The sequence below is a fragment of the Tursiops truncatus genome, chromosome 4 (genome assembly GCF_011762595.2).
Source record: "Tursiops truncatus isolate mTurTru1 chromosome 4, mTurTru1.mat.Y, whole genome shotgun sequence".
NCBI classification, from domain to species: domain Eukaryota; kingdom Metazoa; phylum Chordata; class Mammalia; order Artiodactyla; family Delphinidae; genus Tursiops; species Tursiops truncatus.
The window spans coordinates 76,183,724-76,208,697 of NC_047037.1; the positions used below are offsets into that span (position 1 = coordinate 76,183,724).

General features: G+C 41.2%; 1 protein-coding gene across 3 annotated transcripts in view; it reads left to right on the forward strand.

The window, feature by feature from the left end:
- Positions 1–23,927, forward strand: part of PARP9 (poly(ADP-ribose) polymerase family member 9) — a 32,204-nt gene extending 8,277 nt beyond the window's left edge. For all 3 annotated transcript variants that reach the window (XM_019923197.3, XM_073804173.1, XM_033855766.2), the window contains 8 exons: positions 447–1,291; positions 3,288–3,515; positions 4,799–4,999; positions 8,001–8,064; positions 10,824–11,189; positions 14,944–15,080; positions 15,694–15,868; positions 23,438–23,927. In XM_019923197.3, the coding sequence (XP_019778756.2) occupies positions 447–1,291; positions 3,288–3,515; positions 4,799–4,999; positions 8,001–8,064; positions 10,824–11,189; positions 14,944–15,080; positions 15,694–15,868; positions 23,438–23,808 (2,387 nt within the window). In that variant the 3' untranslated portion in view covers positions 23,809–23,927. The remainder of the gene's footprint in view (positions 1–446; positions 1,292–3,287; positions 3,516–4,798; positions 5,000–8,000; positions 8,065–10,823; positions 11,190–14,943; positions 15,081–15,693; positions 15,869–23,437) is intronic.
- Positions 23,928–24,974: the final 1,047 nt, after the last annotated feature.

Here is a 24,974-nt window from a genome sequence, read left to right on the forward strand (position 1 = left end):
GCCAAGACACTGACAAAGGCTAATGAGTTATGAATAAAGCCTCCACATATTTTTGACTCATAAGTAAGTCCTTTCTAATACTTGTGCCTTAAGCATGGGTCTTCCCACACTTGCCATTTTTATGTAGATTTTTAAAATCTATGAGCCCTGATATGCACAATTTTAAACCACCATCATTGTATCATAGTAGCTACCACTTATTGAATATTTACTGTATGCCGGGCACACGACTAAGCACTTTATGGTGACTTACCATTGAAAACTCTTGGATATCTTTGGTCTAATTACAGGTCTAGGTGAGAGGGAGAATCAGGAAGGGGCCTAGAGGAAGCTTGTCTTTCCTCTTGCACAGAAGAAGCTCAGTCTCCTGGTGTGAAGTAGAATTACATCCTTTTCAAAGGGACGCTTGCTCATTTCTTTATTTTTTATCTTCTCTCCCTTTCCAGAGATTGATAATCTCAGAGAAAACTACAGTCGGCAAATTTCCATTAATCACAATGACTTCAAAATTTTAAAAAATAATGAGAGTCAGCTGTGGGAAGTCCTCCAGAAAAAATTTAGCTGTATCTTTACCCTAGTTTCTCCAGCCCAGGAAGGTAACAGTGAGTCTCTACAAGTCTTCAGAAAAATGCTGGTGCCCAGGCTAGAGTTATCTGTCTGGAAGGATGACCTCACCAGACATGTTGTTGACGTTGTGGTGAATGCAGCCAATGAAGACCTCATTCATGGGGGAGGCCTGGCCCAGGCCCTTGTGAAAGCTGGCGGCCTTGAAATCCAAGAGGAGAGCAGAAGATATGTTTCCTTATGTGGCAAAATTCCAACTGGTGGCATAGCTATCACAGGAGCAGGGAAGCTTCCCTGCAAACTCATTATCCATGCTGTTGGGCCTCGGTGGGGGTTAATGGATAGACAGGAATGTATCGATAAACTGCGTAGAGCCATTATAAATATTTTGGATTTTGTCAATCATAATGGGTGCCTTGAGACAGTAGCTATTCCAGCCCTGAGCTCTGGGATTTTCCAGTTCCCTCTGGATTTGTGTACACAGGTCATTGTGGAAACTATCAAGCGTTATTTCCAAAACATGCAACTAGCCAATAATTTGAAAGAAATTCACCTGGTAAGCAATGAGGACCCTACTGTTGCTGCCTTTAAAACCATTTCAGAAGCCATCCTAGGGAGAAACGAGCTGGGGTCCCGGGTGAGTCAAGAAGCCACCGACCTTTTCAATACTATGGTTGTGAACAACCTGACTCTCCAGATTGTCCAGGGCCACATTGAAATGCAGGAAGTAAGTCTTTGTTTTATTCTCTTGCACTCCCAAAGGGTATCCCTGAACTGTTTGTTACCTATCAAGTATGTTTTGAGCATATACTATTTCAAACACGGTTTAGAAAGCATCTTCTTAAGTAAGGTTAAGAGTATGGATTTCATAGCCAGACCATTTGGATTTCAATACTAGCTTTGCCACTTACTAACTGGGTGACCTGAACCAAATTACTTTACGGTTTGATCCTCAGTTTCCTCATCCGTAAAATAAGGATAATAATAGCACTTATATCTTAGAGTTGGAATCAATACACATAAACTGCTTAGAATAAAACTTGGCATGTGGTAAGTATTTATAATTATTATTGCCATTATTCTTAGGCACCATGAGGAAATAGAACAATCTTTGATTCTGAGGAACTTAAAATCTATTTTATTCTTTTTATGTAAAAAGATTCTCTATTTGAAAAATCTCGTTAGGGAGACAAACCATCTGAACATTTCTAAAGCAACCTAGCAATAATAAACAAAAAAGTCTTAATACAAAGTGAATTCATATTTAAGAGTATATACATTTGTGACAAGAGTGGAGTGTAGTAGATCAAGAAGGATTACTTCAGAAGATGTGAGTTTTAAATTGGCAGAAGAGGCCTGGGTGGTTAGAATGACGGATCAGAGAGATACAGAGGAATTGACAGATCAAAAGTAGTAGGCTGGACCAGTCAGGAGACCTAAGCGGAGCTGTAAATCATATTCTGAGTATATGGCTCTGTGCCAGGAGCTGTGGAGGATACAAAGTGTAACGTAGCATTTAGCCAGGGATCATAGGGCACAAAGGTGAGGACCCTGACAGGGAGGGGAGAGAGTCAGGGTAACAGTGAACCTAGGTACTTCTGAATTAGTGCAGCTTCTCTGCCAGGCAGGGAGTAGCTCGAAGGTGGAAATCGTGGCTTGTTCATCTCTGTAGCCGTGGGGCTGGTCTCTGGGCATGCAACTGGGTGTTCAACAAATTACCGATGAGTAACTGAAGGGGGCAGCAGGGAGCAAGGGTTGCAACAGAGGAAGAGAGAGAAAGAATATAAGGCTATATTCTCTATTTTTCCCCTGGATCTGACTCTCCTATGGACACAATCAAATAGACTTAATCACAAGTGAAAATATGCCATTTATTGCCTGCAAGACAATTAGAAAGAAGACTGCGGGGACCCCATGAGATGAAATATTCATTTGATAAATCATTAATATGCCAATTTAAAATTAAAGTGGAAACATCCTGGTTGAGTAACTTATCCCTTTAACTAAAATTTTATTGTATTTAATTATTGCCAACACAAGGAACTTTAAAATTTGTAAAGGATGCCAATGCCCCCGACTTGCAAATTCTGATTTCACTTTCAAAGTGACACATTCATTAACATCCATGAGAAGTACCGAGGTTACCCCCAAAGGGAGCCAAAGCCATCAGGATAAATTGGGGGATCTGGGGACCCCACCAAGAAGGAGGCCTATTTCCCACCAAAGACTTTTATGTCCCATTTGTGCTTTCTTTCACCATGTACTACTTACCTTAAAAAACACAAACTTTAGGGGATAGAAACTGCCTGAGAAATTTTATTTTCACTCTGTAAGACAAAATGAAAATTCACATAGAAACAGCAAAAAGTGATGACAGTGGGGCAGAGAGTGAAACCACTTATGGATAAAGCTTAAAACAAATCATAGAGAATGCTGTGAATCTGGGATATTGGGGGTATAAGCCAGCAAGGGGCTGACAGATGTTTGCAATAAAACTTGTATCATCTACATACTTTACCTAATTTCTGACTAGGACAGACAGATTCATGGCAGTCAAATGATCACGCTTTGGAAATTTTATATCCATTATTAAGTGATATTTCTGTGGATTTAGGATTTTCAAATGTATTTTTCAAAGCTCTTCAGGGAAATAAAGATTTAAATTAGTCATTTAAAAAAAAGTAATTTAACACTGAATCTTGTTCATTTTTTTCCCTTTTCAGACGAATGTAATTGTTAATTCTGTATATACACATGGTGGTCTTAGAGCTACATCTGTGTCAAAATCAATTCTACAAGCAGCAGGAGATGAAATAGAAAGGGAATTTAGCCAAAATATGACTAACACACCACTAGATTCCCAGTTGGTACTGGTCACAAAAGGATTTAAATTGCCCTGCAAATATGTATACCATGTGTTGTGGCCTTCAGGATATTCTGAACAAAAACTGGTAAGGTCAAAATAAATTTATCTTTCTGTATCTCCAGAGTCTATGTTGTCTGTTGAATTTCCATCCTGTGATTACATTCATGAAATGTTATTGTCAAGTGGAATAATCCCCATTCTCTAGTACTCCTGTGAATACCTGAAATACTAAACAGGTATTGCTGTCACAAGTTATCTTAAGAAGTTTAATTTAAAATACCACCTAACCCATGTCTAAATTTTAAGTGGACCTACCGCAAATAGACACAGAAACATCAGGGCTCCCTCAGTCTGCACACTTGTTCACGTCAGCGCACCCAGTGACCCTGTAGGCCTTTTAGTAGTGGGCCTGGGATTCAGCCTCTCCATATCTCCTGCCATCTGTTAAATTCCAGGAGTACCTGGATCTCCCTTCCAATACCATTCCAGTCAAATCTATCGCCTGTGGCGTCTGTGCCTGTGGTGGAGCTTAGCTTTCTGCCTGACTCTACAACTGAGGGACGTAAATTACATGCATTAAAGAATAGGGGGAACCTACTGACAAGTGGAGAGAGGGAAACTTAATCCCCTTTTCTAACTTTGTCTATCTTTATTTTGTCTCCATTTCTGGTCTTCTCTTGTTTAGAGAGCCCTCAAATCCCAAATTGGTCCTCCAGTCACTCTCTACCCCTCAGTTTTTACTACATTAGTAAAACCTTCCTACATTAGTATAACTAATATATATTAGTGTAATTAGTATATGTAATTAGGATAATATATATTAGTATAATGTAGGAAGGTTATTAGATAACCTTCCTACATTAGTATTCAGTTTGAATGTTGAAACATTGATGGAAGTGTAAATCTGCCAAAAATAAATTATGTAACAGATCTTAATGACATTAAATAAATGTTGCTTACTTACTTTAACCTTTACCTCCTTTTATTAAAGCTCTTTATTTAGAGCTTTAAATAAAGCCTTTTATTAAAGCTCTTCTGACCCAGAAGTGGCAGGTAAGTGGGGATAAACTGAAGGTTGGCTCTCTAACCTGGGGAGAAGGCTACATAAACTGAGGGAAATCACGATGCTCAGACGTACTGAATGGCACAAAATGGACCACTTTCTGAGCCCTTTCATTTCTCATCATCTAACCTTATAGCTATAATGGGTCCCCTATGGAGTGGTACCTTTCCTGTCCTCTGAGGAGGGATGGACATGGCCCTGAGGAATAGTGGAGGCTGGCATTGTAAAATACAGGCAGGATTAAGGGGTAAGTGAAGTCTTATTTTTGACTCAAGGCTGATGTTGAATTTGTGTTTTTCCTGCAGACATTGGAAACTGCAATGAAGAAATGCTTGGGAAAATGCCTTGAGCTAAATATAACTTCCATTTCCTTTCCTGCCCTTGGGACTGGAATCTCTGAAGCAGCAGAGATTATGTTTAATGAAGTTTTAATGTTTGCCAGACACCATTTGCAACAATTAACTGTAAAGTTTGTGATCTTCCCAAAAGAACAGCAGTTATATAAGGTAAGTTAATGTCTTAGAAATGTACTTCAGTTCGTTTGTTCATTCATTCACTCAACAACATCTGTTTAGTATCTCCAGAGTAAGACACGGGGCCTGTTAAGTACTGTACAGCATGGTGATGGTCTAACTTGGTGAAATTTAATTTTTATAAATTGCTCACTTCTGACCTAGTAAAGAATGTCATTGTACAAGCCATGTTAACCTCACTACCTAGCTTCTCTTTTGTCCTTTATTGGCATTTATTCTTCCCTCTGCTCCTTAAAGGTAAGGAGCCTCCTAGTTTTATGGGGTCCCCTACTCCTACCCCTTCTCTTTCCCACCTCCCAGGCTGTCTCCGTGTGGGTGGTTGCCATTTTCTCTCTCCCTACAAGGAAACAGACTTGTTCTATCTTGTTCTTTTCTGGAACAAGTGTAAAGGTTCTTATTCCTCTTGCTGCCTCACTAGACACAGGGAGGTTTGTAGTGTTTACTGATTTCCATTGCTGATGTCAAGCTAGCCATGTTACATCACTGAAGAAGGAATTGGAAAGAGGTGTTCACAGTGGGGTCTCATGAGCCAGTGTAAGCCAGCTCCAGTACACCACTGTCTCATCCACAGCTGACCTGAAAGATTGGTGAATTACCCAATGAAGTAGCTTACCTTCTTGACAAAATTAAACATCCTGTCATTCGAATGAAGTTCACCAGTCCTCCCCCCGCCCCCAGCAGAGGACTGTTACTGGGCCCAGATAGGTGCCCTGAGTACATCTCTGGACTGTCCATAAAGCACCACATCCCTGTAAGAGGAATGAACCACAACTAGAAAAGAAGGCTCTCATTCTCTTCAACATACAAACAGAAATGTAAATGGCGGTTCAACAATACAGAAAAGATCAACCACAGTCTGAGGGCTCCCCCAGGGGCTAATAATAACAGTAGTTGCCATGAGTTGCATCAGCCAGATACTGTGCCAAGAAGAAGCTGTCTCTCTTCATTCTCCCCTCAGTCCCATGATGAAGCCACTATTGTCATCTCCATTTTACAAATGGGACCAGAGGTTAATATGTACTCACCAATCCAGTGGCTGAGCCAAGATACCAACCTGTGTCTGTTGGTCTGACCCCAAAGCCTGTGTTCTGAACCACTAAGCAAAACCACAGAAAAAATAACTTGAAAGATGATACAGCTTTCAGTTTTGTAACTCAAAGGAGAAGATTATCTTACAAAGTAACTTATGTTATACCCTGAACATTGACCATTCCTTCAGGCTTTTTTCAATGTTAACACTACATTATATCCATGTGGAGGTATGACGTGCACATACACATATGTGTACACCTCTGGTCTTCTGCTAAGCACATCTTTTCTTCCTAAATAAGTCTTTCAATGAGGGGTGTATGTTCAGAAAGATCAGAGGGCAACTTACACAGTTCTTCACAGGGGGCATTACCTTGGCAAGGTCCCTACATTCCAGAAAATGGATTTGTCAGGCATCTAGAGTGGACCTGACTCAGGAAGACCAACCCATACTGAGCTCACAATAAAGTGATATTTATGTTCACACACTCATGAATTTCCAGTTCATGGATGACAATGAGTAAATAACTCCCCAGCTGACTGAAATACTGTGTTCACTCGTATTTCATGATGATAAGGGTCCTGGGTGCCACTGAGTATCTGTAAAAGGCCATGAACAGTCATTCATTTGGTTATTTAACAAATATGTATTGCATATCTACCTTGTGCCAGACATCACGTCTCAGAAAAAGGAACTCCTTACTAGGAACACATTCCTCACATGAGGTGTTAGTCATTCGTGGACAGAGCTGGAAAAACTGCCAAATTCTTGTCCTTTGGATCTACTTTTCCAAACTACTTGCAGCCTGTCTGCTTGTTATCCACACCCTCTATGTTATTGATACTGATTAAGTTACAGTTTTCTTTCACATTCAGTTCAAAAGCCTTGCCTAAATGATTTCTAACCCTGCAACACACACTGACTTTGAAGTGACTTTGTAAGAGAACTGATTTTTATCCATGTTGTGTTTGGCAGCTGTTATTAGTCTGTTTATCAGCAGATAATGTTATGTCATTTGTTTTGAAGGGCAGGGAAGTCCCTCCTTGTTATGACCTCTCCAGGTACTAAATAAGCATGGTAAGATTGAGGGCTTTTTTGCTCTGTAAATAGCAGCTGCAAATATAATTTATGAAGAAAAAGTACTACAGATTAAGAAACTTCATTATTAAAGTTCAGATGCAATGAAAAATGTAGTCTTTACTACGTTATTTACCATCTTTTTCAATGAAGAATTACTGCCAATTGCATCAACTTTAAACAAGGAAGACCCTGGGCATGGTGGTTCCAAACCCTAGGAGAGATGAGTTTTTTCAAATAGATACTATGTTAAACGATCTACCTGGCAATATACATAAATCTTTGTGTGTAGACTGTCACATACTAATAATTATAACAATAGCTAACATATTGAATAGTTATAATATGCTGGGTACAATTATAAGCACTTTACAGGAATTGATCATTTATTTAATCTACAAACAAAGCATGGTGTGTGTATCACTTTTTAAAATGAATTTGTTTTATTGATTACAAGAGCATCTTCCTCTGTCTTCTTCAGTGACATATCCACAGCTTTAGTTCAGTGCCTAATGTGCAATTAGCAAGGCATTAATATCTATGAATGAATGAATAAATGAAGAAATGATATTTTGCCTTGGGATGTACATTCTCCTTCTTTGTATGCCAGATTTTAAGGTGTTTTTGTTTGTTTTTTCTTTTCCATTTTTCCTATACTTGTTTCCCCTACATGTTCTAATAGAGTGCAGTGCCGCACTTGCTGTTCCCGAGGACTTTCCTAAAGGCTGCTTTAGATTTGTGGCAGTGGAAATGGGGGATGAAAGAGTGGATGAGGTCAAGTATGTGAGTGTAGGCAGAGAGAGGGATTTTGATGACAGTGGCTAAAAGCCCCACTTAGGACTCTCGTCTCTGTTTTGCTTCTCGTAGGTTTTCAGCACTGAAATGGAAAAGAATAAGTTGAAGCTGCAGGGTCTCAACAATTACCCTGGTGGTGAGTAAGAAACTCACGGATCTAGAAATAGAGTCTACCATCATAGGCTCATTCTATTCTTGATCATCCGAACTAATGGAGGGGAGAAGATGAATAAATAAGCCAAACATGTTTCATTGTGCTCCTGCCTGGATACCAATGTGCTCTATACCTGACCATGATTCTGTTTTTGCTCAGTCTAGTTTCATGATATGAACAGAGAGAAGCTAAGTTGAAGTAGGTAATCCACAGTGTGGGTAGTTCGTTCACAAATAGATGTCTATTTTTTTTTTTTCCATAAGCTTACTAAGCCAGTTACGCTTTCTGATTTGAATGGAGTGCCATCTAAATGGGGTTACTTATTAGTAATCATAGAAAATACATCTAAGTAATACCAGATAATAATAAGTGGATTAAACCAATGCTACCCAAACCTGAGTAATCATTGGGATTGTGATGGAAACTTTAAAACAAACAACAAACAAAAATATGTATGGCCCAACTCTACAGATTCTGATTCAGGAACTTTGGGTCTGGGCCAAACATGTATATTTTTCAATGCTTCCTGGTCAGTTTTGCTGCAGAACCAGGTCTGGGGATCACTGGATTAAACCAATCCTGGTAGTTGTTGGAGAAGGATTAACTTTGTCTTATAACTCCATTCCTGTAGAGGAGTTTGAGTGGACTGAGATGGAACTGTGTCATGACAACTAGGATGTGTACTTCTGAAATAGTCTTTTAATCCACAGTGTTCTATAGATGTTAAGAACACCAGACATTCAACCAGCAATAGAAACTATTAGGCTATTTTCTATTAGGGTCGAAATGATTTGCTTATACCCTTTATTAGAAGAGTTCACTTTTGGACATTCAGTGTCCAGCAGTGTTGGAAATGAAGAAGAGGGAACTTGAAGAGCTCTGGCCTGTGACTGCACCTCTTATGAACCTATTTATCTATCTGTAAAATGGTGATAATGAGAGATTGTTGTGAGGATAACTGGAGATTATGTAAAAATGTTCTGTAAATTACGAAGCATTAAACAAATGCCAGGGGATAAATAATGAATGAGAGGATGGACAGACTCCCAAGCTGGCCTAGAAGAGGGAGAGATGCCCTTTGACTGGAAGGGAGCAAGAATGGCTTCATGGACAAGATGGTTCTAAGTTGGGCTTTGAGGATGGCAAGATTTTCAATGGCCAGAGTTGGTGGGGGTAGGGCACCCAAAGTGAAGAAAACTCACAGAAGCAAACAAATGCACTGCATGTTTGGGAAACCACAGTGACTCTAGGGAAGTTAGATAAGAGGAGTTTTAGGAGAGGATAATATGCAAGAGGAACATACAAATGTCCCTATATCATTAATCTGAAAAATGGGGCCAGGCGTTGCCATTTACTTCAGTAATTTTTGAGGACATCGATAAAGGAATTATAGTACAGGACAGTAACAGACATTAATAATGATTAATGACGATGATCTCAGATTATTAAGGAAAAGTTAAACTATTTAGGAAGGCAGGGAAGTATGTTTCTATTATAAGTATTTAACTAATAAATAGTTAGAGTGAATTATGTTTTGGTGCTAGAAGAGACTCCTTGAGTGATTTCAATAATTTAGTTACCTAGAAGAACAACTCTTCTTTCCTAATAATGATGGATAAATGAAATATCACCATGCATTGTTTTTATTTTCTCCTAAAAATAATATAAGCTCCCAGGCAGAACAAGCGTTTTTTTAAAAAGTATGTCATCAATATAAGAATCTCTGTCACTTTTTACTGTTGTCTAAAACTTTGGCTTTTATTGTTACCAGAGGGAGGCCATTCTCCCCCTCCTACTTTTAGGTATGTCCTGGTACTTTTTCATAGCTCCTGGTACCACCCAACTGCTATAATCAGGGGAAAAGATGCTAATGACCACTACTGTCCTGAGATCACTCACTGGGAAGCAGAATTGTATGAGCACTGGAGTCAGGTTGCCCACACACCTACCAGCTCCCTGGCCACCACTTACAAGTCCTATTACTATGGGCATGTTACTTAGTAACTTTCTGAATCAGTTTCCTCATTTGTAATATGGGTCCTACTAATAGTACGTATTTCATAGGATTGTGAGAATTGAATAAAATAATACATGTAAAGCACTTAGAATAATGCCTAGAAATATTAAGTGTTCAACTTACTTTTTCCCCTCAAAGTATGTTTCTGAGATTTATCCGTATAGTTAAAGTTCACTCCTTTTCATTGCTGTAATATTCCATTGTTTAGCAGCACTAAACTCCAAATGTTGGTTGTGGAGGTGCAAAATGTCCTGTCATATACAGATAAGACATAAAAAGGAATCCCAGGTAGTGAAATTATGGGTATTTCTTTGTTTCATTATACTATGATAATTTCCAATTTTTCAAAAATTGGCTTTATCTATGGCTTTCAGAGATATTTGATTTTAAACCTGGTGGTAACAAGAGTTTAGGGAAAATCCCATTCAGCAAGAAATAATAGTTGGTTAGCATCCAGGATGAGATTACAAGGTGAACTCATCTGTAAATTGACAAATGCAACACAGCAGGGGCAAGACATGATAAGCTAAACTCTGTGTCCCCAAGGAGACTGTAAACTATACATTTAGATTTTCTTTGTACCCAGCAAAGCTCTCAGAGGTAGGTACTTAATTGAGGCTGCTACTGCTAAGGATGCTCAGGGCAAACAGTGGCTATGGTGTTTTGTTCTGTACTGGTTTAAAACCCACCTGCCTTCTGTGGTTGCTTATGATAGTGTTTTCAGTCCCCCAGGGGACCAGAGAGAAGAGAGAAAATAGATTTCCTGTCTTCAATCTGATGGGATCCGATCAGGAAAAGATAGATGAGGCCCAAGCGTGGATCCAGAGGATACTGACCCTCCAGGACTACCACATCATTGAGGATATGCATATCCTCTACCTCGGGAAAAAGAAACATGACTATTTGTCTGAGCTTCAGAAAACCTCATGTGTCTCTATCTCAGAGATGATCAGCCCGGGAAAAGCACAGTTAGAGATTAAAGGAGCCCAGGCTGACCTCTTTAAGGCAGTTATGAACATTGAACTAATGCTGTGTGAAGTTCAAGAGGAAATGGCAAGAAAAAAGGAGCACATCCTTTGGAGCTTGTCAGGTGAGTAACTTTCAATTAAGTTGGAAAGTCAGCCCTTCCAACTTTTGGGCGTGAGCGTGCATGTGTGTAAGTGAGTGAGAGATAGAATGGAAGAGGAGAGAGAGCAAACCATGCTGGGTCTGTTAGGCCATAACTTTTATAACCGTTTTTTGGCTCTTTCTACCAGCAGGGTTAATTATTAGTAAATGAACACACACACACACACACACACACACACACACACAAACACACACACGATTGGGTTTACTGATGATGACATGGATTGCCTAAGAGGCAATTATGAGGAAAGCCCAGGATAACCCAAGACCAGGCTCTAGGGAAAAAAAGTACATCCCTAATTCTGCAGATGGAGCATTCAAATGCAGACACATTCCACTTACTTAATTCATTTCTTTAATAGAGTTTTATTGCAATTATTTATTGCTGACAGCGTTAGGAGCCCTAAAATTACTTTGAGCCTTCCCACCAGAGTAAATTTCATTGGTACTGTGAGGTCCACTCAAGTATCACTCATTCAATGGGGCAAAACCCATCGGGATGACTGTGGGAATTTGGGTCTGGAGAGATCCTTTCAACTTAGCCCTAGAGCTAATTGAGAGATCATACCATTGAAAATACTGTCTTGGGAAATTGAGGCTTATTTCTTTCATTTATTCAACTAATGTGTATTGCATCCGTGTTATGTGAAGCATTGTGCTAGGTGCTTGGGATACAGTGATAAGATGAACATTGTTCCCACTCAAAATCTAACTGGGGGGCTTCCCTGGTGGCGCAGTGGTTGAGAGTCCGCCTGCCGATGCAGGGGACGTGGGTTCGTGCCCCGGTCCGGGAAGATCCCACATGCTGCGGAGCGGCTGGGCCCTTGAGCCATGGCCACTGAGCCTGCGCGTCTGGAGCCTGTGTTCCGCAACGGGAGAGGCCACAACAGTGAGAAGCCCGCGTACCGCAAAAAAAAAAAAAAAAAAAAAATCTAACTGGGGAAACTGAGAGGTAAGCAGGTTAGTTATGAACAGGAAGGTGAAAGTGCTCTGGAAACAACTAGGTGAGGCACCTAACCCAGACTTGGGAGGTAAGGGGAAAGCTTCGCAGGGGATGTGTCACAAATGGAGAAGTGAAGAATAGGTAGGAGTTAGTAAGGCAAAGAAAGAAACTTTCAGGAAATCAGACCATAGCTGGGCCTAGGTTATGCAAGACTTTATAAATCACATGAAAGTATTCAGAGTTTTTCTTGAAACAAATGGAGAGCCTTGAATGATTTTAAGCAAAGACAAGGTCAGACTTGTATTTTAGAAAGATCACTGGTTGTAACATGGAGAGTGACTTTAGTGCAAAAATTCAGATGTAAAACTTCAGAGAACGTCTTATTTTCACCATGTGTTTGTAAAAATAGTTCAGGCAGATATGGTCGAAGTGAGTGGGAGTTTGCAATAAATGTTGTATCCATAGTCCACAGAAAACCCAATGTCAAAAAACATGGACAAAAACAATACTTAAGAATGAGACCCAAGATTATGATTTCTACTTAGCTCTTAAAACATAGTGAATGTGGGTGTTTAAACTGACATTGACACTTCTCAAGACAACAAGGTAGAAAATAACACTGATGTCCTGTAATGCTTGTGGCATTACTTTAACTGCATTCGTAAAGTTGGCCCATTCTCCTAGCTGTTGGCAATTTAGTCATGTTAAGTCCCTTGCTCTGCTGCAAGGTGGCATTTTTTGGCAGTTGATGACTAAGCATATTATTCTACAGCAGCGTTTCAGAGGTTCATAGAGACTCACCCCCTCTTAATCAGGTTAAGATCTACATTAACAAAATGAATAATTTTTTTTTTTTTTTTTTGCGGTACGCGGGCCTCTCACTGTTGTGGCCTCTCCCGTTGCGGAGCACAGGCTCCGGACGCGCGGGCTCTGCGGCCATGGTTCATGGGCCCAGCCGCTCTGCGGCATGTGGGATCTTCCCGGACCGGGGCACGAACCCGCATCCCCTGCATCGGCAGGCAGACTCTCAACCACTGCGCCACTGGGCAAACCCAAAATGGGTAATTTTCAAATGAGTTATTACTACAGGGAGCATCAGCTATCCACCAGAACAGTATGTTTTAAATAATAGAAGTTAGGCATATGCTCCTCTTTTATGGTTCTCTTTTAATCCTTCCTGGTGAGTGTTTCTGATGGCAGGACTTCGTGGATCTTTGAGTTTCCGGTGCCCAGCTCAGTGCCTGGCATGTAATAGGAGCTCAGTAAATGTTTGCTGAACTCAAGAGAACTGAACTCTAATACTATACTTTATAAATGTGAGCTATTGCTCTCCAGATTTAATTTACAGTCTCTTTGAAATGTCTTGGCTTTGGTGTTCCTCTGCTATGGAGTTATGTTCCTCCTGCTTTCCTGCTTTCTGGATTTACAGCTTGGCCCTCTATAAGTTTCTCTGAATTTATCATCTGCTTTTTGTGGTTAAATTGAGCCCACTCAATTAGATAATGTGCTAGGGATTAGGTCATTTTAGTATACTTGGTCTTAAGTCAAATGGAAAGTAAACTGAAAGAAAAGAAGCCTTTTTTGGTGTTTTCATATGTCCATCTGTGTATTTAGTCCAGTAAGGAGCTCCTTTGGGCAATAATAGGTTGTCCCTTGAATGTAAAGTAGGAAAGAAGTTAAGGAAGGAAAGAAGGAAGAAAAAGAGGGAAAAGGAAGGAAGGGAGGAAAGACATGACACCACAAACTATTAATCTCCAAATTTTGTTCTTGGTTGGGTGGCCTATGAATAACATATATACTAAATATTCTGCCTTGCCCCTTACAGAAAGCACTGGTGAAAGCCAGGTTTATAATCTTGGATCTGTACTTATTAACTTTGTGATATTGAGCAAGTCACTTAACTTCTCTGAGTTTCAATTTCCCTATTTGTAAAACTGTGTTAATTATTTCAGTGGTGGTTTGTAATACCCAAATGAGGTAGAGATACAAAACTGTTTCGAAAACTTTGAAGTATTACATAAATGTCATACCATTTTCCATCACCCCTTAACATTTTCTTATGCTTATGTTTTTTGTTGATTGGCATCCTGGCTAGAAATACAAACATTTCCTATTAGCAATACAACTATATATCATCATTACAGCATTGATGGGGGGAGTATATATTAATGCTCTTTTTTCTCTTATCCCCTCAGCTTCATAATCCAAATCATCTGAGGACAAATTTATTTATTTATTTATTTATTCTGTGGGAGATTCTGCCTCCCATGGGATGTAACTTTTTTCTTGAGCTCGATTATTTTATTTATTTATTTATTTACCCGCACCCCGCGGCATCTGGAACTTCCTGGACCAGGGATCAAACCTGAGCCCCCTGCAGTGGAAGTGTGGAGTCTTAACCACTGGACCACCAAGGAAGTCCTGAGGACAGATTTATTAACCCCCTATTTTATCCTATGACTTCTCATGGTATTATAGCTGTCCTTGCATGTCCTAAACATATGAGGCATACAAGTTAAACTGCTTATATATTCCTCCAAGTTTTTATAATTTGTTTCATTTAATTTCTGTTTATTTATTTATTTACTTATTTGGCCACGTGGCACGGCTTGCAGGATCTTAGTTCCGCGACCAGGGATCGAACCCAGGCCCCGGCAGTGAAAGCACTGAGTCCTAACCACTGGACCGCCAGGGAATTCCCTCATTTAATTTCCTTACAAACCTTTCCCTCTCACAGAGCACTGAGACAAAGTTTTATGTTACCCATTTTCAGGGCAGCAGACTGATCAGCAACCAGAAAACCAGAATCCAATGAAGGAAAATGCATTTTTGAAATGCCTGAAGATTTCAACTCGAGAAATTCAGGATCAAAAGAAACAGTTTGAAGACTGTGGTTTGTGGGTTATAAAGGTATACTTAATTAAGGGAAGAATTTGACTTATCTGCTCTCACTTGGTGCTACAGCCAAAAGAAGAACTCCCCTGCTAATGTCTCTAAGCTAGCTGCTCAATGACCTGGAATCCTAGGAATTAGTCTGAAAGGAGGGCAGGGATGGGCAGGTATGAGAGGTATAATTGGAATCAAGTGGTAGACATGATGTCAGGATGTACGGAAGCATAGACCAAGACTCAGAGATAAGCTATCTGCCTGTCTTGAAGCAAAATAAAAGAAACGCAATAGCATTTATCACACTTATAATTATTTACCTATTTTTAGCTCTCACTAAACTATGAGCTTTAACAGGGCAAAGACTGTGTCTGCAGTTGACCATTTCATTACCAGCTATCACATAATGATTGCTCAGGGAATTTTTATCGAAGAGGGACAGGGAATTTTGAAGAGATAGAAGTCAAAATAGGAGAGGGTTGGGGTCAGGAGAGACTCTTAGCAACTTTATGTGAAAAGCAAATCACATGCAAAGTAATATGCACATAAGTGCCTTTATTTTTGAAGCAGAGTAGCAGGCAATTTAAGTAGCAGTTCTCCAGTTTCTTTTTCAGTTTTTCATTTCCTTGGGCTGTAGGTGGAGAAGGTAGACAATGCACTTCTCATGGCTGCCTTCCAGAGAAGGAAGAAAATGATGGAAAAGAGAACCCATGGGAAACCTGTGAGCCACAGGTTGTTTCAGCAAGTCCCACACCAGTTCTGCAAAATGGTATGCAGAGTCGGCTTTCACAGAATGTACTCCGTGCCCTGCGGTAGGTGTCAGTCCCTCATAATCGGGGTTACTCTATGCGGGAATTGGTGAGCAGACATCAGCAGATGACTGACCACTAACAGCATTTGTTGCTTTGGTAAGGGGGTCATTTACAGCTGGGATTTAGTGGTAAAGTTATTTGGAAAGGGTCATATTTAAAATTTTTCCTTCACGTATACTGTGGCTGGTGGCTTTTATGTTGATGAAAGTGTTTGCAGTAAGAGCTACAGTTCACTGTTTTTCCCCTTTCTGTGTTTGTGTCCTATCTGCAGAGAGCACCCTGGAGCTTTTTTTTTTTTCTTATCTCAACGAAATTATTATCAACACTACCAAACAATCTTCCTCCCTTAATTAAAAGAGCATTTTCCTGAATATAATAAAGTTGGTTCTTTCTCTTTTTTTTTTTTTTTTGCGGTACGTGGGCCTCTCACTGTTGTGGCCTCTCCCGTTGCGGAGCACAGGCTCCGGACGCGCAGGCTCAGCGGCCATGGCTCGTGTCCCCTGCATCGGCAGGCAGACTCTCAACCACTGCGCCACCAGGGAAGCCCTGGTCTTTTCTCTTCCATCCTCTTCATTTCCAGTAGCTGCCAGCGAATGAATTAGGCATCACCTTAGTTATGGGGGTTCTACGTGTAGTAGCTTCTATGTCTCAGCTGTACAAAAATATTTCATACTTTACTGCTATATTTTCTCTTTTAAATCTCTCCATAAGAAGCTAAGAAGTTTAGTAATCATCATGGAGGATACTAGCGAGGCAGCTTGATTTTGCCTGGTCCATTAAATATGTCGCTTTTGATCTTCACCTTTCAAATACATAGCATGATCCTTGCTGCAGAGCCTACTCCAAGGCTTGATTTCTGGAAAGCAAAGGGTCTGGAAATGATCTCTTTGCCCCAGAGAAAACATAAGCAGTACCCAGGGTAAAAATTGGACCTGAACAATTTTTCACCTGGGGGTAAAAATTGATAAATGAATCCCCACCAAGAAGTCTTGGAGTGTAACCAGGAAAGCGATGATCAGTATGATCCTTTCACTGGCAAAATCTTAAAAATTCACGACTTCCATTTGCTCCTAAACCCATTGTAACTGGCATCTCTGCACTCCACCCCTGCCCCTCCTATTTCGACTTAAACTACTCTAAGAACATCACAATCCTCATATTTTTCAAATCCGGCGAGTGCCCTCTTTTCATTTCTGTGGTAGACACTGCTAATTGCCTACCCAACATCTGTGCACATGTTTCTTCCCCAAGTAGCTAAGACACACACCATCCTCCCAAGGAAGACTGTCACAAAGTCTCATCTTAGCTTATCATCAGCCTCAAGTCCAGACAGTACTTTCTTAAAGCTTAAAGGCAAGGTAATTTTCCTAATACATTCATTACACAACGATATGCGAGGGAGCAGGAAAACCGCAATAAGAACTCCCAGTTCGAAAGGGGAGAAAGGAAAACACACAAGTCACTGGTCTATACCACTAACCACGTGCTGCTGGACCGGTATAGTATTCTATTCTGGGAGTGGAGTAAGACCTTTGTTTTGCACTCTGGGAAAAATCTTCCTTACGTATTGCCGCCCTTGGTCATTTCTAGGTGAACTGCCTACCAGGGGTCTATGGATTGCCCTAGGGATCTAGAATGCTCCCAGGCTACTGATAGCTGGACTTGTAGTTTTTTTCAACCATACGATTCCTTTAAAAACTAAGCAGCATGAGGCCTGTTTGTTTCTGGTCAAGTTTGTGTCTTTTTAACCCAGCCAAATATCTTGTCTCCATCTAGTCTTTAAGCCTCAAGATTCTGGTCTTTTACCTACTGGCCTCTGTGCTCCGCCCACTTCCCTAGCCATTCGCTTAGCAGCTACTGTCTTGAGGGAATTCAGGCAATTCAGACTCAGTGGGGAGATAATACTCATAATGTGACCTGTGCCAATGTGTCTGGTGAGAACGTTTAACTGAACGTGCCTGAGAAACCCTGGAGACATCAGTTTTGTCACCACTGAGCAAACTCATTTTTTTTAACCTAGTTTTCATTTGGAGTGTAAAGGCTCCTGGCTTTTTCACACCTGCATGGTTCCAAATTATGGGACTCTCAGTAAACTTAGATGCCACGTGCCGGTAGAGGGGGCTTCTATTAACAAAGCTTTATTTATTTTTTTCTATCTTGCATTCTAGCCAGTTCTATTCTGAATTCATCTCTTGCTTGTAAGACTTGGATGAATGCAGCAAGAATGTGCCTGCTTGCAGTTTCTTTATTGGATTCATTCATTCATTCCATAAGTATTTATTGAAAACCATTCTAAGAGTCAGGCCCTTTGCTAGGTGGGAGGGATACAACAGTGAAACAAAATAGAGTTCCTGCCCTTATAATTTATAATCTAGTGAGTCCATCTGTTGTCCTTTTTTTAAATATTGGTATTTTCTGGAGTTCTGAAGGAACCTTCGCTCTTTTTCCTCTACAATGTCCCCCTGCGTGATTATACCTATTCCCATGACTTCAACTCCTACCTCTATGGTGATGACTTGCAAATTTGTAACTCTAACCCCCTACGTTTCTCCGGACCCACAGGCCCATATTTCTGTCTTTTGGACATCTCTACCTAGATGTGCCATAGCCACCTCAAACTGAACGCTTTTCTTGGCCATACTTTTCCTTAAGAAAGGGGCTCCCCCCACCCCACCCCCCATACTCCCTAAACTGGCTAATACCCCCATCCATCTACCAGGTCTCCTAGGCTGGAAACTTTATCATCCTCCATTCCTTCCTTTCTCTCACTCTCATATTGAGGCAGTCATGCAGTTCTAGTGATTCTCAATAAAATTCTCAGTCCAGACTTACCTCTCTGTTCCTACTGCTTTAGTTCATCTTCCCCTAAGCCTAGACCATTACCTGGTCCTTTCCTTGCCTCAAAACCATCTGACCTGTCCTTTACTCTGCTACCAGAATTAGCATGCTAAAAAATTACACGCCCGTTTAACATCTACATTTTTAGTTGCCTACAAGGTAAAAAACCCGAACTCCTTAGCAGAGCATTTAAGGCCTTGGACCCACGTTATTTCACCAGCTTATCGCTTACTATATTCCTCAACACACTAGCTGTGAACTTCTTAGAGCTTCCTAAATACGTGCTGTATGCTTTCATGCCTCTGTGCCTTTCCATGTGGAATGCCTTCTGTCCTCACCCTTTCTAGTCCTGCGAACTCCTCTTCCTTCTTCAAGATATAGTCCAAATGGCATCTCCTGTTTGACACCTTCTGCAGCTCCTGCAGGCCCAGCAAGTTGCTTCCCTGTGTGCTCCTGTACTTCCTTCATTGCTTTGTTACATCTGTAAATCTAACAAGTACAAAAATTTACAGTTCCACACATCTCAGGTGTGGGACTTGTTTTCTTTATGGTTCTATAACTGAACTTTAGCTTTCATGCGCCCATGTCCACAGATATGGAAAACTCCATCTTGACAGTTCAGGATGAACTCAGTCATTTTCAGAGTTTTCTTAGTCCATTTGGGTTGGTTTTTTAAAAATATTTATTTATTTATTTATTTAGCTGCATCCAGTCTTAGTTGCGGCATGTGGGATCTTTTAGTTGCAGCATGCGAACTCTTAGTTGTGGCATGTGGGATCTAGTTCCCTGACCAGGGATTGAACCCAGGCCCCCTGCATTGGGAGCCCGGAGTCTTAGCTGCTGGACCACCAGGGAAGTCCCCATTTGGTGTTTAAACTCAGTTCCTGCAAGGCTTTGCCCTTTCTTCTCCTAATATCCTTGAGATTGCTCTAGATGGTGGGCAGGCATTGTGGGGAGGGTGGTCTAGCTTATGGCCCCCCATCTGTCTTCTGCCCCCAGTGTCCTCTGGTAGGTAAGCCACCCTGGGCTTTGGTCATTAGCACCTTCCCAGACTTAAATTTCCGATGCCCTTTGCTCTTAAGTAGTGTCTACACAGGCTGCTCTGTTTTTCATGCCGGGGGAAATCGTTTCCCGGCCAGGTCTGTGCGCCTCCTGCAGCACAGGAAACTTTTGAGTGTGCTTATCCTCCAAGCTGAAATGCGGGCTCTTGCGGGGGGCTGTCCTCACCTGTTCTGGACATCTTCCCAGCCATTGCTACTTTCCACTCAAGTGCCAGGCTGGGTGAGGGGCTGCACTCAGCGGGGTCAGGCAATGGTCCCTTCTGCTGTGGAAGTTCCCCCAGTTTCTCTGAGATTTCTATTATTCTGCTCCATCTTGGCTCCCAGGGCTCTTTCAAGGGAGTGAGGCAGTAAAGTGAGCAAGTTCTCAGAGTCCCCAAGAGTTCTAGTCATGTCCTCTCTGATTCTTCTCTTACTACCAGGTAGAAGGAAAAACTTTTATCTTTCTTTTTTAAATTAACTTATTTATTTATTTAGTTTTGGCTGAGTTGGGTCTTTGTTGCTGCGTGCAGGCTTTCTCTAGTTGCAGCGAGCAGGGGCTACTCTTTGTTGTGGCGCGCAGGCTTCTCATTGCGGTGGCTTCTCTTGTTGCGGAGCACGGGCTCTAGGCGTGCGGGCTTCAGTAGTTGTGGCACGTGGGCTCAGTAGTTGTGGCTCGTGGGCTCTGGAGCACAGGCTCAGTAGTTGTGGTGCACAGTCTTAGTTGCTCCACAGAATGTGGGATCTTCCCAGACCAGGGCTCGAACCTGTGTCCCCTGCATTGGCAGGCGGATTCTTAACCACTGCGCCACCAGGGAAGCCCAAAACTTTTATCTTGAAGTAAGAAAACTGCTTCAGAATATCTTGTATTCTTTCCTCTCTCATATATGGTATAAACTCCATGCTCTAAATCCTTCAGGCTTTTAGCCTTTTGGTTCAAAAAAACTCCTTTTTCTCTCTCAGAAAACCTAACTCTGAAAGCCAGACTTTTGTGACTATATTCTCTGCTTGATTAAAAATAATTTTGTCATTTATGTATACATACATGTATATATCATATATATGTATATTCAATTGAGTTTGTTCTAAATTTTATTCTTTTTGCCTCTGAAGTGATAAGTAGCAAGAACTCAATGGGTAGAGGAACGAGGAGCAAGAAGAAACCCCCAAAAAAGAAATCTTTGAATTTTATCTCAAAATATGTTCTTGCCACATAAAATTGTACTGTATTTTATCTGTTTACATGTGGGGAGTTCTCTTTGTGAACATGTCTTAGCCACTTTTGAAGCTCAAGTCCATCGTGGTAGCCACTGGCCACATGTGGATATTGAGCACTTAAAATGTGGTTAATCTGAATTGAGATGTGCTGTAAGTATCAAATACAGACTGGATTTTACAGACCACTGCCAAAGAAAAGAATGTAAGATATCTCAGTAATTTTTATGTTGATTACATGTTGAAATGATAACATTTTAGATATAATAGGTTAAAAATGTATTATTAATTTTACCTTTTTTAATGCAGCGAGTAGAAAATTTAAAATTACATATGTGGCTTCCATTACATTTCTTTTTTTTTTTTTTTTTTTTTTTTTTTTTTTTTTTTTTTTTTGCGGTACGCGGGCCTCTCACTGTTGTGGCCTCTCCCGTTGCGGAGCACAGGCTCCGGACGCGCAGGCTCAGCGGCCATGGCTCACGGGCCTAGCCGCTCCACGGCATGTGGGATCCTCCCGGGCACGAACCCGTGTCCCCTGCATCGGCAGGCAGACTCTCAACCACTGCGCCACCAGGGAAGCCCTCCATTATACTTCTATTGTTCAGTGCTGCTCTAGAACCTGAAACAGTGTTTGGTTATGTCCCAAGTAAATGTAAAGAAAGAGAGAGGGAAGAATGGAAGGGAAGGAGGGAGAGAGAATATGGCTTCAAAGAAGTTTTCATTTTTTTCCCCCTCTAATAGGGGTAAAGAGGGCATTAAGCAGGGATTATTATCTTGAGGACCAGAGTTTGGCCCTCAGCTTCCTGAGAGTTCTTAATATTCCAGAGAAGAGAAGACAGATGACAAGCATATATATCAATGTGGCATATATTCCAGGGGTTGGAATAGGGCACATCCTCCTTGTATCACAGTATTAAGGATGCCTGATGAATGGAAAACTTCCTGGTGAGCATGGACCTAGATCAAAAGCGTGTAGAAATTCTCTGTGGGCTATTTTGCCAGGCTCATGCTCTGGGTGATCACTGCCTATTTCTGTTGGCCCCAGCCTTCATGCTGCTTCTCAGTGGTTCCCTGCACCCCACTGACCTGCTCTGGGACTGGCCCCAAGCCTGATAGCCATTCTCAGTGTCCATGGCCCCACTGATGCCACCCTGAAACCAGGACCTGTCTATGTGTATGGATGCAGAGTTCCCAGTTTACAGGCCACTGTGGGCTGGGGTGTAGGGAGGGGAGGACATGGACCAGAGCCCAGACTGTTCTAGGCTCAGTCCAGCCTTAGGAGTCTTTCTGTGACAGGGTTCATTCAGTAACTGCCTCAGGGCTTGGTCTGAAGTCAGGCTGAGGGGTTGGGATGTGACGGGGTCGGCCTCCAACTGTGGCTGAGGTTCAGGGAGCTGGACACACCTTTTCTTTCTCTAATATTCAGCCATGCTGTCTAACAGACGGGCAGAGTTTTAGTGCCCTGCATTGTGTCCAGGCCCAGGACACTTGCTCATACCCAGTAAAGTGACTTCAAGCCTCAGATCTAGAGAGGTTTCTGTTCCTCACTGGGGTGTGTCTCAAGGGCCAGAACTAATGGGGCAGGTGAATGATTATATGGAGTGATTTCAGGGACACCAGGGAAGCTGCTAGAACCCTCCAAATGCTCCTTCCATCTGTCTGGTCAATACTGACATCCCTCAGTTAGAGATTCATCTATTTGGATTAGCTTTTGGAACAGGGAAAAATCCCTAGACTAAGCGCCAGTAGATGAGGAACCAAGTCTCATCTTTGCCTCCTATTTGAGGTTGGTATTACCACACCTATCCCTGCCCCACAGTAGAGAATATCCCTCTAGTAACCAGATGTCTGTGTCCCCAAAATCCAGAGTGTCTCCTCCTGAACAATGTAGCATGCACACTAACGTTACTTCATATGCTCAGCATTCCCCTTATTTTGACATATTTTTCGTGTAATGCTGTCCATGAATTTGGAAGACACTTTGCCTTTCTTACATGCTTTTTTCACTAGCTCTATTCTCAAGAGTTCTAGACATATCCTTATTTGCAGCTTGTAGAAGTCAGGCCATGTTCTAATAGAAACAGAACCTTCCCTACATTATGCTGTCTTTATTAGCTGCTCGGCTGGTAAGTTGACTTAAGTCATACTCTCACTGAACCTCAGATTTTTCATGCTATATGGAGATCCTACCCAAATCACGTATTAATTGAAGATAATCAATGTAAAAATGCTTTGTAAATCATAGACTCCTCTATAAACTCTAATGGTATATTAAGATGTAAGCTATCATTATTTTCGTGATATTAGTGTTAATTTGCCACAAGTGAACAACTTTGGGTGTCTTTGCTACAGACACAGGGACTTGAGAGCAGGAAGTGGTGATTATTTGGAGGACTAGGGAGTGAATACATTTTAGTACCCAAATAGGCAATGTGATTTGTCAGATCATAATAATCTTTAATTTTTTTTCTCTTATCAGACCCAAAATATGGAGCTGGAATATACTTCACCAAGAACCTCAAAAACATAGCACACCAGATCAAGAAAACATCCGCCACAGATAAGCTGATCTATGTGTTTGAGGCCGAAGTACTCACAGGCTCCTTCTGCAAGGGTCATCAGTTTAATATTGTTCCCCCACCATTGCATCCTGGAGCCGTAGACTGCCATGACAGTGTGGTCGACAATGTTTCCAGCCCTGAAACCTTTGTCGTTTTTAGTGACACACAGGCTGTGCCCCAGTATTTGTGGACTTGCATCCAAAGTCATGTACAGGATTACTCAGGACAAATGATGCTGTCTCCACAGCAGCCTTGGAGGAAACTCTCAAGTGGCAGCTCTGTTGATTAACCTCCACATCATTTTAACAACAGGTATGACCTTCCTTTGGAGGAACTAACCAAATAATGACCATCAGTGACTCAAAGAGTGGTTTGAATATGTCAAATAAACTATCATCTTAGCGCCTTCATCTTTGTCTTCCTCTCTTGGGGTTGGGGTGGGTAGATAACAACTAAAACACTCTTAGGACCTCTCCCTCTCCTTCAAGTTGTCCTTTTATCTTCTTTACCATAGGCAATAGCAAAAATGTTTTACATGTAGTGAAGAGATTTTCCAGTATATAATCCAATCCTTTTATTTTGTAAAATGATGATAGTGTAACATATTAAGACGGCAAGATGATTCTAGATTTTCCAGAGAATCTTATAAAGTGCTTTATATATCAAAATATATCACCTTTGTCAAAGTAACTGGCTCTGAAAATTATGTGTAAAATGAACTTATTTGCAGTGGAAGGACACCAGATGGCCAATATTCTACTGCTACGCCTTTTGGATTCAGCTATTTCAAGTAATGCCACTCAGGCACCATGAGGCTAAATTATTAATTCACCAAATAGATCTTGGTCACCAGATGTATGTATTTCAGTCACTTTCTTGGTGCTGGGGCTACGATGCTGGACAAGACAAATGTCTTCCTAAAGCTTTCAGCCGAAATAATCAGAAAGGCAGCTATGGACAACTTAACAAGTGTGACTCGGTATAACAAAAGAGGAATTACAGATTCTTTGGAAAAATTTAAGGAGGAGAAGCATAAATTAATCTGGGGTTGGGAGGAAGTCCTTTTAAAAAAAAGTGAAACTCAAGTTGAGACCTGAAGAATTTTTAAGATAGGCAAATTAGGAACGCAGCACATTGGGAACACAGTTGGAAGAGTATTCTGTGCAGCGAGCTCTTAAAAAGGCTGAATCTACTGTGACTGTGGCCATATTTGACTTCAGATTTCTGCAATGTAGTGGCCAGCTAATCTCAGCATGCATCTCTTTCCTATTCTGAAATCAATATCTCTCTATACTTCCAAACTTCCCTGACCTTCACATCCTCAACCTCTTGTCTAGAATACTTCCTCCTCCTCATCTTACCTTAGCCAGCATTCTTCATCTTAAAAGAAGCATGTTTATTGTCTCATATGTTACTGCCCTTGAATATGGGCAAGAGGAGTCCCGCCTTGGACTT